Here is an 18,606-nt window from a genome sequence, read left to right as displayed (position 1 = left end):
CCAAGGTTAAGTGAAGCTAAGATAAAGGAAGGTGTCTTTGTTGGTCCTCCGATTCGTGAACTTCTTTGAGATGATGCATTTGACCATGCACTGCGTGGCAAGGAAAAGACAGCATGGAAAGCCTTCCAGTTAGTGGCAATAAATTTTCTCGGAAACAACAAGGCAGACAACTACAGGTTGTTGGTGGAAAACCACCTCAAGGCATACAAAAGCCTTGGTTGCAACATGTCACTAAAGATACATTTTTTGCACTCTCATCTAGATTTTTTTCCACCGAACTGCGGAGCAGTGAGCAACGAGCACGGCGAGCGATTTCAGCAGGACATTGCAACAATGGAGAAACGCTATCAGGGCAAATGGAGCCCATCAATGCTTGCAGACTATTGCTGGAAGTGACAAGAGATGCTCCATTTAATGAATACAAGAGACAAGCCAAGAAGCGCCGAGTAGACACTGAATAGGACTAAACTATGTACATAATAATTTTTTACCTTTTGTTTCATAATATATTTTATTTATATAACCCTTTTGCTGATTTGTAAACTGTTACATAAACAGGACAGGTGAAATATTATCATGTAAAGCAACCATAAACACATGAAAAGACCTAGGTTTACAATTTATGATTAAAACTCTACTATCTACACAATATACATAGACATAAAATGTAAAAACTTAAATATCTTAGAAACAGTAGCCAATCAGTTGTTTTAATTGTCATATTTGAATTCAGCATATCAAAATACATAATAAATAGCACATTTTATTTCTGAAGCAGACGACTTCTCAAAAATTGTAGACCAGTGTTATCTGCATTTTATAAGTGGGGACCTGCGACACAGATAGGCCAAGTGCCTTGCCCAAGATCACACAGGAAGTCTGTAACAGAGCAGGGACTTGAACCCAGGTCTTCTAAGTTCCAGGTAGAGTTCCTAGTCACTAAACCATCCATAGTCTCTAGTAGTCACAGGTGATCATAGGCGCTGACTCCGTGGTTGCTCCAGGGCTGGAGCACCCACGGGGAAAAATTGGTGGGTGCTCTGCACCCACCGGCAGCTCCCAGACCCGCCCCCCACACACCAGCTCACCTCTGCCTCCTCCCCTGAGCGCGCTGCCTCGTCCTACTTCTCCCCGCTCCCTCCCAGCACTTGAGCCGCGAAACAGCTGTTTCGCGCAGCAAGCGTTGGGAGGGAGGGGGGAGGAGGAGGAACACAGCCCACTCAGGGAAGAGGCAGGGCCAGGGTGGGGATTTGGGGAGGGGTCCGTTAGGGAGGGGGCGGAGTCAGGGCGGGGCTGGGGGCGGGGTGGGCGCGAGCACCCACTGGTGCCAAAGAATGTTGGCGCCTGTGCAGCTGATCACCAACTGCTGCTTCCAGTTGTCACCTGAGATTTGAAAGAGAGTAACAGGTCTATTGATCTCTCCAAATCCCTGGAGCTATTGGTACTCAATTGGAAATCAATGGAGACTAGTTGAAAGAGTCTTCTGGGGTATAGCATTATTTTTATTGAGGTGTAGAAATATACCTCTCTATACAGTGTACAATTTTCACCCTCTCTTCATTGCATTGTTTTGGAAATAATTAGTCTTTCAAATTAAAATAAATTCTGGTTGACTTCTGAGTTCCTGAAAACCATACAGAGATCTTCCAATGGGCAAATGTGGACACAGCAAACACAAACAGACCATTTCTCTCTTTATCATTTATTCTCTCTAACAAATTATTTTTTGAAGATACAGTAGCAAATAACATACTTAAGGTTTCATATAGAGTTCCATTTTAATTTCCTGTTTACACTTTCCCATTGTAGGATTTGTGTCATATAGGATCATAAAATGTAGGGCTGGAAAGGACCTTGAGAGGTCATCTAGGCTGATCTCCTGTGCAAAGAAAGGACCAAGTATACCTAGACTAGGGGTCTCAAACTCAAATGACCACGAGGTCCACATGAGGACTAGTGCATTGAACCGAGGGCCGCATCACTGACACCCCCGCCCTCGCTGCCTCTGGCCCTGCCCCCACTCCACCCCTTCCATTAGGCCCTGCCCCTGCCCCACCTCTTACCTGCCCCATTCCAACCCCTTCCCTGAAGTCCCCACCCCAGCGCTGCGTACAGGGGGTGAAGAAAGGGTGCAGGGTGCAGCGGGGGCTCAGGGCAGGGAGTTGAGGTGCAGGTGATGTGCAGGGAGCAGCAGGGGTCTCAGGGCAGGGTGTTGGTGGGTGGGGTGCAAGAGGGTGAGGGGTGCGGCAGGTGGCTCAGGGCAGGGAGTGCAGGAGGGGTGCGGGATACAGCAGGGGGCTCAGGGAAGGGGCTTGGGGTGCAGGAGGGGTGTGGGATGTGGCAAGGGGCTCAGGGCAGGGGGTTCGGGTGCAGGAGGGGTGTGGGATGTGGCAGGGGGCTCAGGGCAGGGAGTTGGGGTGTGGGATGTGTCGGGGGCTCAGGGCAGGGAGTTGGGGTGCAGGAGGGGTGCAGGGTGTGAGCTCCAGCCCGGCGCCGCTTACCTAGAGTGGCTCCGGGGTGGCAGCGGCGCACACCAGGGCCAGGGCAGGCTCCCTGCCTGCCTGCCCTGGTCCCCGGCTCCATGCTGCTCCGTTCCAGGAAGCAGCTGGAACCATATCCCTGCAGCCCCTGGGGGAGGGGGAAGGCTCAGGATTCCGTGCGTGCACTGCTCTTGCTCTAGGTACTTCCCACAAAACTCCCATTGGCCGCGGTTCCATGTTCCCGGCCAATGGGAGCTGTGGGGGGTGGTGCCTGGAAGGAGGCAATGCAGGAGCCCTCTGCCTTCTTCCCCCTTCTGCCCCGGCCTGAAGGGACGTGCTGGCAGCTGCTTCAGATAGCTGTGCGGGGCTCGCAGCACCATAGGGGGCAATCCCGCGGGTAGGCAGAGGGGTAGGGGAGAGCGTGGGGAGCTTGGCAGGCCACATGCAAGAGCCCCGCGGGCTGCGTGTTTGAGACCCCTGATCTAGACCATCCCTGACAGGTGTTAGTCCAATCTGTTCTTAAAAACTTCCAATGGCAGGGATTCGACAACCTCCCTTGGTAACCTATTCCAATATTTAACTATCCTTATAGTTAGAAAGTTTGTCCTAATATCTAACCTAAATCTCCCTTGCTGCAGATTAAGCCCGTTACTTCTTGTCCTACCTTCAGTGAACATGGAGAACAACTGATCACCATCCTCTTTATAACAGTCTTTAATATATCTGAAAACTGTTACCAGGTCCCACCTCAGTCTTCTTTTCTCAAGAGTAAATAAACCTAATTTTTTAACATTTTCTCAGGGTCAGGTCTCCTAAACCTTTTATTATTTTTGTTGCCCTCCTCTGGCGACAAAACTCTCTCCGATTTGTGCACATATTTCGTACAGTGTAGCACTCATGCCTGGACACTACAGTCCAGCTGAGGCCTCACCAAAGCCACGTAGAGTGGAAGTATGTCTTACATATGACACTCTTGCTAATACACCCTAGAATGGGGTTAGCCTTTTTCCTAACTGCAAGGCATTGTTGACTTATATTCAATTTGAGATCCACTATAACTCTCAGATCCTTTTCCGTAGTATGGCTGTCTTTACATTGTGGAGTTGTGTATTTGATTTTTCCTTCGTAAGTGACATTCCACTTGTCTATTGAATTTCATCTTGTTGATTTCAGACCTGTTCTCCAATTTGTCAAGGTCATTTTGAATTCTTATCTTGTCCTTCAAAGTGCTTGCAACCCTTCTCAGCTTGGTGTCATTCACAAGTGTTATAAGCATACTGTCCATTTCATTATCCATGTAGTTATCTAAAATGTTGAATTGTACTGACCCCAGTACAGATAAATCCTCTCATGTGTTAGATAAATCCTCTCAGTTTGACTGTGAACCATTGGTAATTACTTGTTGAGTTTGGTTTTTCAATCAATTCTGCACCTGCCTTATAGTAATGTCATATAGCCCACATTTCCTTAGTTTGCTTATGAGACTGTCATATGGGACAGTGTCAAAAGCCTTACTATAATCAAGATAAATTATATTTATTGCTTCATCCCTATTCAGTAGGCCAGTAATCTTGTCAAAAAAGAAAATTAGGTTGGCCTGATATGATTGTTCTCTTAGCAAATCCATGCAGACTATTACTTATCACCCTATTATCTTCCAGGTGCTTACAAAGTGTTTGTTAAATACTTTGTTGCAGTATTTTTCTAGCTATCAAAGTTAGGGTCACTGATCTGTAATTCTCCAGGTCCTCTTTGTTCCCCTTTTAGAGGTAGGTACTAGGTTTGCCTTCTCCAGCCCTCTGGGAAGTCACCCATCGTCCATGAGTTCTTGAAGACATTGCTCAGGGTTCTTAGATTGCTTCAATTAGTCCCTTAAGTATATCCTAGGGTGAATTTCATCAGGCCCTGCTGACTTGAATACATCTAACCTCTTTAAATATTCTTTAACCTGTTCTTTCACTATTCTGGCTTGCGTTCTTTCCCCAGGTTGTTAATATTAATTGTGCTAAGCCTCTGGTCAGTTACCCTTTTTAGTGAAGACTGAAACAAAACAGGCATTAAACTCCTCAAGGATTATTGGTATCATCTCTTATTAACTCTCCTTCCCTGCTAAGCAGTGGACCTACTCTTTCCTTTGTGTTCCTCTTACTCCTAATGTATTTATAGAATACTAAAGATATATTACATTAAACATTAACATTGTTCAAATTTGACTTGTCTCTCACATGAACAGTCCTGGTTTCTGTAGGGAGGACTCAGTTTAGTTTAGTTGAATGTATGGCCACGTGTCTGGTTGATATTAATGTTATATCACCATGTAGTCTGTAAGATCGTGTTCTAGTCAAATCTGTATTAAGGGGTTTAAATATTTCATGCTAGGAAGCTACTTTTAAAACAAATATATTGCAATTTTTGGGGTAAATTTTGCAGTTTAAAAAAAAAAATCTAATTATTATAAAATGAATTTGTGGATTATGCTGCATATTGGATTACCCCTGGTTAAAATATTTTTGAAAATGTTATTGTACATAAGCTATGAAAAGGAAGTGTCATTTCAAATATAAAGAAAAAATAATTTACCGACCAAAAAAAACCCACCACTTTTAAATACATTTTGAAACTTACATGAAAACAATGTTCAAAGTACAGTGATTTTCCCATTAAAATTAATGTTGAAGCAGACAACAAGTTTGAACATTACTTTTTATTTTTATGGCTTTCTTTCTAAATATCTATATGGGATTTGATAGAAAAACACTGGTGATTCCCTTTAACACTGTGATCCAAACCAACAAAAAATTCAGGGAAATTCAGAGTTAAGGCTCTCTCTTCTCCACCTATATCCTTTTGTGGTTAGTTGTTACAGGACATCATAGGCACAATACATAAAAACATCTGTTGTTTGTAGACTCTGGTAATAAATAGTCATAGCAGGATAAGTTAAGCTTTACCCAGGAAACTAAAGACCTGTCTACACTACAATCTTAAGCAGACCTATGTTACGTTGACTTACAGCCACTGCAGTAATTACTGTGTTGGCTGATGTCCACACTACCTTCCTTCTGTCAAAGGTGCATGTCTTCACCAGGAGTGCTTCCACCAACTGAAGAGGGGCATTGTGGGGGGCTGAGAGCCCGGACTTCTCACCTCTGGCAGGGAGATCCACACCCAGAGTCTGGTTACCATGCTCCCAGCTGGGAACAAGCAGCCAGTACCTCACGGGGCAGCAGGGCTCCAGTGGGGAGCCTGGGCGGCAGCCCAAGCTGGGACCCTGGGTGGCAGCCTGACTTGGAGCAGAGACCAGCCACCCAGCTGGGGGGCCAGGAGCTGACTTTCTTGTCAATTTCATGGCTCCAGAGGAACTATGAAATTGACAAGACTGACAGCCAACAGTTGACATAAGGAGCAGTGTCTACACAGACACTGCCTTGACCTAACTACAACAACATAAGCCCTATGCCTCTCCTGGAGGTGGAGTTATTGTGTTGGTGTAGTAGGGAACTTACATCAGCGGGAGCAAGGCTGTAGTGTAGACACTAACCTAGTTAGGTTGACATAAGTGGCTTTATAGACCAAGCCTAAAGGACTAATCTTTCAGCAACGGAGTTTGAACATAGATTTCAATGGGAGCTGACTCAGACCCCTTATAGTTAAATTCCTTGTTCTTAAAATTAAGTTTATAACAAACCAACAAAACAATAAAATTAACAAATGTTTAACAGGTTTGGGAATTTTTAATAATCTCTTTGAATGCATGGGAGCATTGACTCAATAAACCAAGTGACTTCTCCGAATGTCAATTCACCTTGCAAATTGTAGAGTGCAAATAGACAGTTACCACACTTTTAGAGCTGTTACTCTCTGCTGTACACCAGTGTCAGATTTTTAAAACATGTTTTCACATATGAAGAAAAATATCCAGATGCAAATAATAGGTTTTAAAAATATATTTTTAAAAACCTTCATCTTACCTTAGCACCTGCAAGGTGGATCCACTCTTTCGCAGCCTTAGAAGTACTGGTAGCTGTGATGTCTTTGAATGTTGAATTCTGGGGCACTGCAGTAGAAATGGGCCTGGATATGTAACAATAAAAGACATAAGTATTTTGGTCCCAATTGTGCCTCCCTCATTGGGTGTAAGGTAGAATCCAAAATAACTAAGAATAATACAGTCCTGAGCCATTTTTCAATGAGATTTTGTGAATGCTCCTCTTATTCTTTCTATTTTGGACTTTCAACATACTGTATTATTTTGGGGCTGATTCATTCAAAGAAAAACCCAAACTTTCAAGAATGACTTCTAAGGTCTCTACCCACTTCTATTTTCTTTTTTAAATATCCCAGTCAATGGTCTCATTCACCTTCATTTACAATAAAAATATTGCTATTCTATGAAACATACACCACAGAGGGAAGTGCAAGTGCATCATGTGTTATTATTTCAAGGATGATCATTAAGCACCTGGTTGTGCAACCCTTACTCAGTTTGCCTTAGGGCTTATTTGTCAGCGTGGAGTAATTGATGGGAATAAGCTGTTCTGCGATAGCTATTCCGGAACAGTTCCCTACGTGAACACAGAATAAAAATCACCTTATTCTGGAATAGTTACTCCATTTTGGATGTGCAGTAATATTCTGGAATAAAAGTGATTTTATTCCAGAAAGATTAAAAATCGAATTGACTGTAGTGGAAGTATAGTCTTTTTGTTCATATGTGGTTAACTGTTATCAAATTAGTTCTTTTTCAGAACATGTATTTTATCAATATTCTGGATTTTAGACTAGAATACAGCTTTACAGACCGTGTCAGTGTCTGCATTATTAACTCCATTCTAAGCAATCTTTACTGAAGTGGCAATCTGCTGTAGGGGTGACATTTCAGATTTTGCGGGGGGGTGGGGGAGCCCAACTTTGAGCAAGGGCCCAGGAGCTACTTAGGCCCTTATAAACTCATGGATCTTTTTGAAGGATAAAATGTAAAAAAATCAGACAGCTAACTAGAGTTACAGGTGAATCATCTGCCAAGCTTAGCAAGAATTCATCCAGCACAGGATAGCAGAAACCAGTTTTTATATATTGTTGACTGCTCTTCAGAACATCATATGCAGACGACTGATCCTGTGTGCCAGAAACAAAGAGCTGTGCCAGCTTGGAGTATATTTTGTTTGTTCTTTGTGGCCTTGCTGGTTTGCAGTGCTGAGGTCAACTTTTGCTACTGCCTGAGGGGAAAAGGCAATTTCAAGTTCCTTGGCTATGTGTTCAGCTTCCTCACATAACTCCTTCCATTTGATTTCAGATGATCTCATTTCTTCAGAAGCAGGAGTATTGCTTGCTACTAATTCCAAGGAACTAGATAAATTCCGGCTTTAATTTTGCAGTTCTTCTGAAGCACTGTTCAAAATTTGAAGATCTATTCCTATTTGCTGAGGTTCTTAATTTTTCAAAAATTATTCAGTCTCTGCAGGAGGTCCTTAGCAGTGCAAATACTGCTGTTATTAAATTTACAAAAAAATTTCTGAAGTGGAAGTCTTGCATCATTTATATCCTAAAACAAAAACATATCACTTTCAACTGACCAACTGTAGTGAGGCGGATTGGCCGCCCACAGACCCGGAGGGGAGGGGCCCCTCACTGAACCCTGGTGGGCAGAGCCACGCCACGCTCAACCCTCCAGCCGGAAGTCAGTGGGCGGGACAGGAAGTACAAAAGTCGGGCTGGAAAACTCAATTGGGGCCCAGGTGCTGGAGGCACCAGAGGCTTCCTGCAAGCTCCGGAGCTGGGAGGCTACCACAGACCCTGAGGAATCTGAGGAGTGGCCAGGGCCATTTAGAGACCCAAACACGGAGGAGCTGCAAGCCCTGACAGAGGCCCTCTTCCCCAACAACATGGACGACCCTCTACAGAGCCAGGTACGCCCTGAGGGAGAGTTAAGAAGTGGCCCAGAGGTAGCCGACCCCTGTCTGGCTGCAACACTGTCAGCAAGTGAGTCACTGTGGTGTGCTCAGGATCCCCGCTGACCCAGTGGCAGACCGCTCTGGCACTGCTAGGGCCCTGCTGAGACGCAGGGGAGTGGATGGGCCTGCGTCCCCTCTGCCACCCCAATCCGTGGGTGGCAATCTCCCCCTCTCTTAGGCAAGAAGCCTGCACTTGTTGGCCCTCCGCTACAGTTAGGAGGCTCGACTGTTTTGCTGCACAGCCTGAGTGCAGGCCTGAGCCAGAGACTCTTTGCTGCCCCGCCCTCACCAGGGGCTGGGCTCTGTAACTTTGTTTGTTGTTTGGCCCTGATCACAGACCCGTGCTCTCATCTCCCATCGCCCCGCAGATTCCCCACGCCAGGCGACCTCCCAGGCATTTGTCCTCCAAAGAGAATAACACAGCCAGTAAGTACCCAATAAAGATTACCAAGATAGTGAACTTATTTTTACATTTCCTTTTGGTTTCTTAGGTATGTTTGAGTTAAATTTACCACTCCTGTATTTGAACAGTATGAGAGCCTCTGATGAAAGGTGTTCTGTAAATGCCAAGTACTATTATGTTTAGCCTCTTATTCTGCCATTCCCCATCTAGATTAAATATTAGACATTGACTGAAAGTCAATGCCCGTGGACATCCTCACAGAAAATAGAAATCCATTCCATTCTTGCCACTTTTGGCAAGGCAGCAATTTGATTCAGTGACATGATTGTGAGATTCATGATGCACATAAGGACATCTTAAACACGCTTGGATTTTATACTGGGATCCCCCTGGATGAAAGGGACTTGAAGCTAGTGTATCCAGATAACAAGTGTGAAAAATTGGAACAATTTTTTCTCTGGGGTGGGGATATAGGTGCTGTGATGCACGGCTAGAAGTGGTTAAATATCCTGCAAAATAAATAACCCTCAAAAGACATGTGGGGAGATAATGTTTGTGTTTTTGTGTGTTTACATATGTATGAGTAGGGTTGACAATGTAACCAACAGTCCCTGTCTATGCTGTATTCTGATAATTCAGAGGTCAAAAGAACATCCTATCATTTAAATGAATTGTAAACATGGGATATCTTGGTATTCATCTCTCTTTGAAATGTACTGTGAATGGAGGAGGAACAAGCAAATGGCCTTATGTTAATTCGTATAGCTAAGTACCAGTGATGGACCTCCTTCAAAGTCATCCTAATTACCTTTTGTTCCCTGAGGAACTCCAACTTGTCAAAAGATATGAAATTGTATAAAAGATCTTTGGGTCTTGATTCTGTCATTTCAGATCTACTTGGACTTCATCGGGAGAATTTTGAGTTGCAAGACCGTGATCCCAGTTATGCTGGTACACCCTGAATATGATATTTGGACATCGGACTATAACCTATGAACTATTTCTGAAAGAACTCTTTGCAACTACAAATCTCACCATCTCTGCTATGAATCTGCACCTCAATGAATTGAATTCATGCCTGGATGTATACTGATCTTTTAACCATACTCTCTCTTTAGTTTTTTAATAAATTTTAGTTTAGTTAATAAGAACTGGCTGTGTTGGGGCCTTGAGGTGCTACCTCCAGACTATAAATGTCATAATAAATGTTGTGTTTTATGTTTCACAATAATGCCCTAGAACTAGGGAAGGTGAGTGTGACAGTGGGGAATACTGGGATTGTGGAGATGACCTTGGAAACTGCAGAGTGTTGTGCCCTCAGTTTCCACCCCAGCTCCTGATTTTTAACAAATATTGGAGCAGAAGGAATTTTTGTTGGTTGTGGTGGTGATGGAGTACTAATTATGTCTCTATTTAAAATGTAGTAGCTTACACTATCAACTAGAATTGGTACAATGGGCTAAATTCTGCCCTCAGTTACACAATTCTAAGCCCACCCGGGTTGCATGGTTGTAACTGAAGGAAGGATTTAGCCATCAAACTCTTAACTCTGTAACAGTTGTCCAACACCAACCAGGTCTGGGTACTGCTGGGAGAGGCACCCAAGAAAGGAATTCTATCTTCCTGGTATTTGCCTACTATATCAGGGGTGGGGGTGGTAAGCCGAAAACGGTATCTATTATTTTACCATTGCCACATGCAGATATATTAATGTGAAAGTTGCCACACATTGGGGTATTTTCAGCTCAATCACTTCAGAAAAACAAAGTGTAGCTTGTTTTTTATGAATGCTATAGTGGGTATAGTCCAGCTGTAACCAGTATTTCCTTTAAGCAGATACCACTCTCCAGTCTAACCAGTTAGGGCTGATGCTAGTTAACTCAACTTGACTGATGCTGCACTGTAGTGATTAGGCCCTTCCCATTAGCAGCTGCCTCTTGGAAGGGCAATCAAATACAGTGAAGTTCTGGACCAGCCTCACAATAGGAGTTGCTGGGACAAGCAACTTAATTTTAAGAGAGAGCTGGACAAATTTATTAGTGGGATTGTATGATGTGGTTGGTTAGGGGTGCTGACTTCACAGCCCTGAGCGTCCCTTCTGGTTCATGTTTTATGTTCCTAAAATATCATGCTTAAGGGCTTCAGCTGGTCACCTGCAGGGATTCCCCTCTCCCGCCCCCCATTGTATTCTGGTGTTTATCTCCTTCCTCTAAAGCATCAGAGATGGTCATGGCTGGAGATGGGACACTGGATGAGGTGGGCCCTGCTCTCAGGTGTTACTGAGAATTTTCTGATGTGCTTAGCCAGCGGGCTCTTGCTCACATGCTCAGGGTCTAACTGACCACCATATGTGGAGTTGGGAAGGCATCTTCCCCAGGTCAGATTGGCAGTGAGCTGGGGGCGGGAGGGGGTTGCCTTCCTCTGCAGCATGTGGTGCAGTTCTTGTGTTAGAATCATCAGGGTATATCTTATGAACTCAATTCCTTGCCATGCCTGGTGCACCTCCGCGCCTCCTATTCTCTGCCTGTGACAGTTTAATCTCTTGAGGGATTTAATACTTTGGTCTAATTTCAGTTGTTGGGTTTAATGCCTGGGTGTTGGTGGCCTGTGATATACAGCAGGTCAGACTAGATGATCTGGTTGTCGTTTCTGGCCTCAAAGTCTGACATTTGGGCCTGAAGATTTTCTATCTCTAACCAAAGATGATTTTTAAAATTAATTGAGTGGTTTGATAAAATAGAACACCTAAAAAGGGAAATGGCATTCTTCCTTCCAAAGCGCACACCTTCCTTAAATCATAAACAAAACAGTCTACGGTATTCTACAGTAATGGCCCAAAATACTACAGAGACACTATTGTAAACTATAGTGTTGTGGATCATGACAGTGTAAAAGAAAAAAAAAAAAAGGGTTAAGTTGCCATTTAAGTATCAAAAACAAAGCATCTGTTAAGCTAAATCTTAGCCTAATATTGCTGAGCCTGTAAAAGCAGGGCTCACATCAAAAGCAAATAAAAACAGCAAAACAGTCAGTGTGACCCAGCCTTAAAATAGCAATAATTAAAAACAAAAGTTAAAAAAAGCAAAACTTAACATAAACAAACTGCAAATGTTTTAAATTAATCCATGCCACTAAAATGTATAAATGCTTGTGTAATATTGCTTGTACTTTAAAAAAACTAAGGCAAAGATGCTCTCTGTCAGCTGTGTTCTTCCCTTGCAATTGCATGTCCTAAATAAAGCTGTCTCTAATTTTATTGCTTCCAACCTAAAAGTAAAGTTTGTTTCTTCCACAATATTTGGTGCCGTGTGACTGGGATGGCTACGCTCGGCTGAGGCAGTGACCACTACTACAGACCCTTCCCCTTCGAACCCCAGGCGTCAAGAGACCTTTTGAAATCTCTGCTGGGGTGTCGGAGGAGGACTGACCGTGGGGCCGTCTGTCCCTTTGGGCTCACGCCATGCGAACTTTTGCTTATGCAACAAGATCAGACGCAGAACAGTGTTGGGGAATTGGTTGCCCCATGTAAGGTCAGTAATATGCGTATGCGGAACTGGGAAATGCATTGTTGCCCCAGGGTAAGCCAATGTGTGGCTTAGGTCAGACCTATTGAGTTGAGGGGTTGTGGTAATGCCCTCAAAAAAGAACACAAGTGTGTTCAGTCCGGACTAAGGGGTTGTGATGACGCCCTCAGGTTAAAAAAAAAAAAAAAAAAGGGAGAGAAAAAAACCCGATGCATCGTAGTAGAAATTTCCTATAAATTAAAAAAAGCCAACCCCCCCAACAAACAAACAAAAAGCTTCCCCCCCAAAACCAAACAAACAAAAAAACAAAACAAAACAAAAAAAACATAGCTAGCAAGCTTAGTCCAAAAATAAAATGCTGGCCCTGTTCAAAGGCGCTGCTCACAGCTAAAAATTGGCTAAGAAAAAAAAATAAAAAAGAAAAAAAAAAGGGACTTAAATATGCCCAAGCAGCTGTAAAATCTGCAAAACACTGCCAAGCATTAATAAAATGTGTTAGGTTTCTTTTCTCAGAAATAAAAAAAGTGCTACCCAAAAACCCTAGCAGCCCTGCCACTCCTTGAAATCAAAAAATTGGATCTATGTAAAGGTCCACCAACAAAAAACTGCTTTGGCTCCACGCTAAAAAGGCCCTTACCAAGTCGTGCTAACTACCGACACCGCTGTAAAGTGCCAAAAACTAACTGCCTGGACCCATGTTTCTCACTGCAAAAAAAAAACCCTCCGCCTCAAAATAATTCCACTCCTACTATTAATCAGCCTGTCTCTCCTTCTAGTATTTCTTTTCCTCCTAAACAGCAAAAGAGAAAAACAAGGTAATGTGCTAGTAACCTCTCCCTTGTCCACTGACAAAGCTAACCTGAATTCAGTATTTGCTACAAAAACCAAAGCACTACAGGGTAATATGCTGGTGACCTCTCCCCTTTATAATGCTAAGCCACAATTGCTTAAAAAAAAAAAAAAAAATACTAGCTCCGCTAAAATTGTCAAAGTCCAAAAATTCCTAACTCCAAAAAATATTAACTAACCCTAAAAAAAAAATTCCAAAAAATTATACACTGGCAAAAAAAAACCTTGTAAAACCCATGCTTAGGAATGTGGTATTAATTAAATGTTGGGGTTTATTCTACAGGCTGCGCCCTGTGTTTTTAAATAAGTACCTTCTGCATGTATTGCCCTCCCTAATTAAATTTTAAATAACAAATACCAAAGGCACCTTGTTGCCACTACTCCCGCCATCTCCTCCATTACACTATTACCCCTGTAATACATCCAAATACAATCAATGGCATATATCTAATAAAACCCAATGGCCAAAGCCTTCACACTTTAATAATTTATTTAAATGTTGTTTACAAAAATTATTTTTAAAGTTCAAAATATCCCATATAAGCAAACAATTAAATAAAAAAAACTAATCAAAACAAATAAAAATATATAACATCACTACAAATAAGCTTCAAAAATTTAAAATTAAAGTTTTATAATGGGGTTAATAGAATGGCCAAACAAAAAGTGTATAGTATATAAAAAAAGTCCTTATTGTTTTGGTTACCCAATTAATAAATAATCAAATTCATACTCAGAGTATGTTCTGCTACTAAAAATTTTACATGTACTAAAATAATCCCAGTAACTAATAATTTAACCTGTATCATATTACAAAATACCCCTTCCTATGCTATTAATGTTAATGCCTCTCAAAAGTACCTAAAAATATTTAAACAATAAATATAATATAATGCTATCCCCCCAAAAATATACTAAAATATCAAATAACAATACTTAATGCCACATTAAAAATTGTAAAATTTACCCTGTCCCTATCCAGCTTTCAAATCACTTTCATGTATCTAAATCGCTCAAAGGGGCTGCTATTTGGCTAGCACAGCAAAAAGCCCAGGTCTCCTCTTAAAAAAAAAAGAAGCTTAGCTAAACACTTATAAAATGGTGCAAATAGTGTACAGCAATTTGAAATATTCTTAAGGGCCAACAACATAATAAAAAATTAAAGCAACTAAAAAAAGCCACTGGTCTTATTACTAAAGGACAGCTAACCCAAGTGCAAGCAACAGTTGGTAAATTACATGTTATTTCTGCCCTTAGTTTAATAACCCAAAAGCTGTTAACAAAAATAATATTAAAAATCACTAAGGCAAAAAAAAATTGCAATAAAATCTAGCATGTTCAAAAATTCAAAATTTCCTAAATGACCAACTAATGGCCGTTCAAAATAATCTCAAGCAGCAAGCGTGGCCCACTGCCCTTACTAGTGCTTAAAAAATGCCATCTAATTTGTGGCCATAAAAACATACTTAAAATTTTCAAAATAAATGTACAAGTACTCACAGTGCTCCTTCCAAACATAGGGGCCAATAGGAGAGGCGTAGGCTCCCACATACCAAATCCTGCCAAGCCCATAAAAAAAATGCATGTAAAATTAAATAGTTCACCATAATACCTAAAAAATTTCACCATAACCGCAAAAAATCACGTTATTTATTGGCCTGCAAACAAGTCCTACAATCAAACCTTAGGTATCAAATTCTTTTAATTGAACCACTTTAATATCTAACCAATTTCAAAATTTGCGCTTACTCCTACCAAAGGTTCAAAAAATTTCTAACTTGCAGGGTCAAATCCATGTGCTTCAAAATATATATTAAATAAAAAAACATGTTTTTCATACAGCCTATAAAGTGTTTACTTTATGTACTAATTATAATGTAATGTGCTATATAACTAAGGCAGTAAACCAACCCCAGCATATTATTACAATAAAAACATTAATGGGTGTATTGCTTTTATTTAGTCTAAAAATATGTTGTTGTTGTTGTAATAAATGTAATAACAAAAATGCCTTTCATGTTCATACTAATCATGCATTATTGTTATATCCAGTTAAAACTTATAAGGCTAATTCTAATCCTCCTAAGCTAAAAACAAAAATACAAAGCTTAATGCAATTAAAAATTTAAAAATGTTTAGCTATGCTAAAAAAAGCACAAAAGGGGGAGTGTAAAAGCAAAAAAATGGGGGGGCGTTAAATTGCCATTTAAGTATAAAAAACAAAGCAAATATTAAGCTAAGTCTTAGCCTAATATCGCAGAACCTATAAAAGCAAAGCTCACATCAAAAGAAAATAAAAACAGCAAAATAATCAATGTAACCCAGCCTTAAAACAGCAATATTTAAAAACAAAAATACAAAATACAAAAATAAGCAAAACATAAAATAAACAAACTACAAATGTTTTTAATTAATACATGCCACTAAACTATATAAATGCTTGTGTAATATTGCTTGTACTTTAAAAAAACTAAAACAAAAATGCTCTCTGTCAGCTACGTTCTTCCCTTACAATTGCATGTCCTAAATAAAGCTGTCTCTAATTTTATTGCTTCCAACCTAAAAATAAAGTTTTTCTTCCACAACAGTTAAATACTGAAGCTTTATTTATAAGCTTATGTCCGTTCTAGTTACCATCGCATTTATTTCAGTCCACTACTATCAGTTCTGTTCACCTTTTAAATAATTGTGGTCATCTTTTATTTATAAAGGAGGTTTAAAAAAATAATGCAATTTGCTTTGACTTTCCCTGGTCTTCTACCAAGTGCTAAGTAGTGGGGCCCTTATATCTCACTGGGTTACTGCAGGAATTATTTGCCAACTCTTCCCTTTCTCCTCCTCTCACTTTCTCTTTGCTTCCCTGGTTTTTACTTTTTAAAGTTGCTTATTAACATAACAGCTGGTCAAAAAATTTCAGATAGAACATTTTCCCATCATAAAATGCCATTTCATCAAAATCTAAACTTTCTGTGGGACTGTGTCAACCTTGACAACATTTTATTTTGGGGGGAAAAGCATTTTGATAATGCTGAATAACGTGTATTTACAATGCTTAGCACAATGTGGCTCCAGTCTTGGCTGGGGCTTCTACACACAAAAAGAGCAGAACCTCTGTTTGACAAACTAATTGGGGACTGAGGAGTTCATAACATTGAAAAGTTCATAAAATTGAATATCTCGAACTGACAGTAGGTACAGTGTGAGTTGCAGCATGGTGCACTGCATCACTTTCTTCTTGTCCTTCAAACCACAGCAAAACATTTTCCAACACACTGAAGAAGGCCTCAAAATGTGAAGGGATGTCAACTTGTTCTTCATCAGATCACATTCATGCTGTGATTTTCTACTTCCTCCCCCCAGTCAGGGGTTGGGGGGGAGGAGGAGGAAATGATCCTGTAACTGGTTGTTCGTCAGATTGGTGGTCATAAAATCAAGGTTCTACTGTAATAGTAAAATGGCCTGATTTTCTGATGTGCCAAGCACCCAACAACTCCTCGAGATTTCAAATAAGAGTTGTGGGTGCTTAGCAGCTTCAAACTTTTGGTCAAGACTTCCCTATTTAATTCTGCTTATATTCTTATATGGCATTCATTGCTATGGTATCTGAGTTCAACCATGAGCACAGCTAAACCGATGGCCAGGTCTACTCTTGAAAAGCCTTTGCCAGTAAAGCTATCCCAGTATATTACACCGGCAAAACGCTCCTAGTGCGGATGCAGGACTTGTTCCTGTTCCCACTGAAATGGCAAAAATTCCATTGACTCCATTGGGATTAACACAGTTTGGGACTTGGGACAATCATGTATTTGTGCTTCTCACCTTTTCCCCCCTGCTAATCTACAGACACAGACATCTGAGCTATGGAAGCCAAGGAGTTGTTAAACTCTTAGGAAGAGTCAGTCCCTGTCACAATGTGTTTTGTACAATGCCTAGCTTAAAAAAATTGTGTAATGGTAATGAGAGCGTGGGGCTCTAGAAATAAACAGACTTGAGGTGTAGGGTTTTGAGCAACATTGAAGTCTAACTGGAAAGTAAAAGGTAATGGTGGTGGGGGGGCGGGGGGGAGGGTGAAGAAAGTGATGGGAAACGTTGCCTTTTCTTTCAAAGGGAATTGTATGATTTTACCCTGAACCTTGTGGGAGGGAATGAAAAGAGGAATCATCACCCAGTGCCCATGCCTGAACACCTTAATCAGGCAAAACTACCACTGGTTTCCCTGACTTTCCAAAAACCTTGGGCGCTCAGATTCCAGCATGATGAGGATGTTATCAGCACCCAGATGGAGGGGAAGATAATTATGGGATTTTGTTTTTGCACAGTGGAAAGGGGTGGGGAGCCACAGGGTACTGTAAGGTCTGCATACGTTTTCCCTTAGTAACTGATAGACGTCCCTACAAGTGTGGTGAAGAATCTGAGCTTTGGGGTGTTTTTCTGAATCAACTCTCTGAACTTTTTAGGAGACATTTAAACTCATTTAAGCAGGAAAGAACCACAATTGGAGGCTTTAGTCCTTTTACCCATTTCAGGTCCACGCAGCGGCATGTCTTCACCAGAAATGGTTTTCTTCTTTTGGTCGGGGGGTAACTGTGGGGAAGGAATCACTGATAGGAGATGTGGAAAGGGGGCCCCAGAGCATTACCTTGAAACCTGCTCCTTCCGTACATGGAGGAAGGGAAACAAGGTAGCTGAAAACTGGGCGGCGGGAAGCAGCCTGCTGTTTATAAGGGGCAGGGTAAAGCGGGCACTGAGGTTTAGGAAGAGCAGCGTCTGGGACACACCACACCGGGGAGTCTGCCTTGGTTAGGGAGTGAAGGTAGGTGTGGACACTCCGCAGTCACACCCGCTCTGGGAGCAGCGCAGGGAGCAGCGGGCAGGTGAGGCTCAGAACCGCTGGGACGGGGACAGTCTCCTGCTGAGGAATCTCTCCCATCCCCCGAGACAGGCTTTACCTAGCTGCCTCCACAGTCACACCCCCCCGCCCCGGGCAGGAGGCCGCCTGGGGTCGGCCCAGGGCTGTGCGATGGGGAAGTTCCAGCCGCTCTGGCGCCAGCGGCGTGTCCGAGCAAACCCCTCGCCCAGCACCTCCGCGCTACTCGCTCTCCTCCCACGGGGGCTCAGCGGCGCTCCCCGGCTGCCGCACGCGGGCAGCGGGGCACCTTCCCCGGCAGGATCGGGGCCGCGTCTCTGGGGGCTGCGCGCTTCATGGCCAATGGCAGCTCGGAGTGACACGCACCAAGGGAGCCCTGGCCGCTGGGACTGAAAGCAAAGGGATCGTGGCCACTGCGGGGGGCGGAGGTGAAAGTAAGCGGGTCCGATCCTGTCCGGGACCAGACAGGTGTAGTGTATTAAACTGCTCTGGGTAGGACTGTGTTACTGGTAGCAGTTACCGATAGGTA

At 42.3% G+C, this 18,606-nt stretch overlaps 1 protein-coding gene across 1 annotated transcript in view; it reads left to right on the top strand.

Moving 5' to 3' along the window:
• Positions 1-18,606, top strand: part of LOC135873817 (ATP-dependent translocase ABCB1-like) — a 108,614-nt gene that overhangs the window by 21,254 nt on the left and 68,754 nt on the right. Inside the window, 1 exon segment of the mRNA XM_065398431.1 lies at positions 8,155-8,389. Coding sequence (XP_065254503.1) covers positions 8,155-8,389 — 235 coding nt within the window.

Source organism: Emys orbicularis, chromosome 2 (assembly GCF_028017835.1).
Source record: "Emys orbicularis isolate rEmyOrb1 chromosome 2, rEmyOrb1.hap1, whole genome shotgun sequence".
NCBI lineage: Eukaryota > Metazoa > Chordata > Testudines > Emydidae > Emys > Emys orbicularis.
This window is presented reverse-complemented; position numbering and strand designations above follow the sequence as displayed.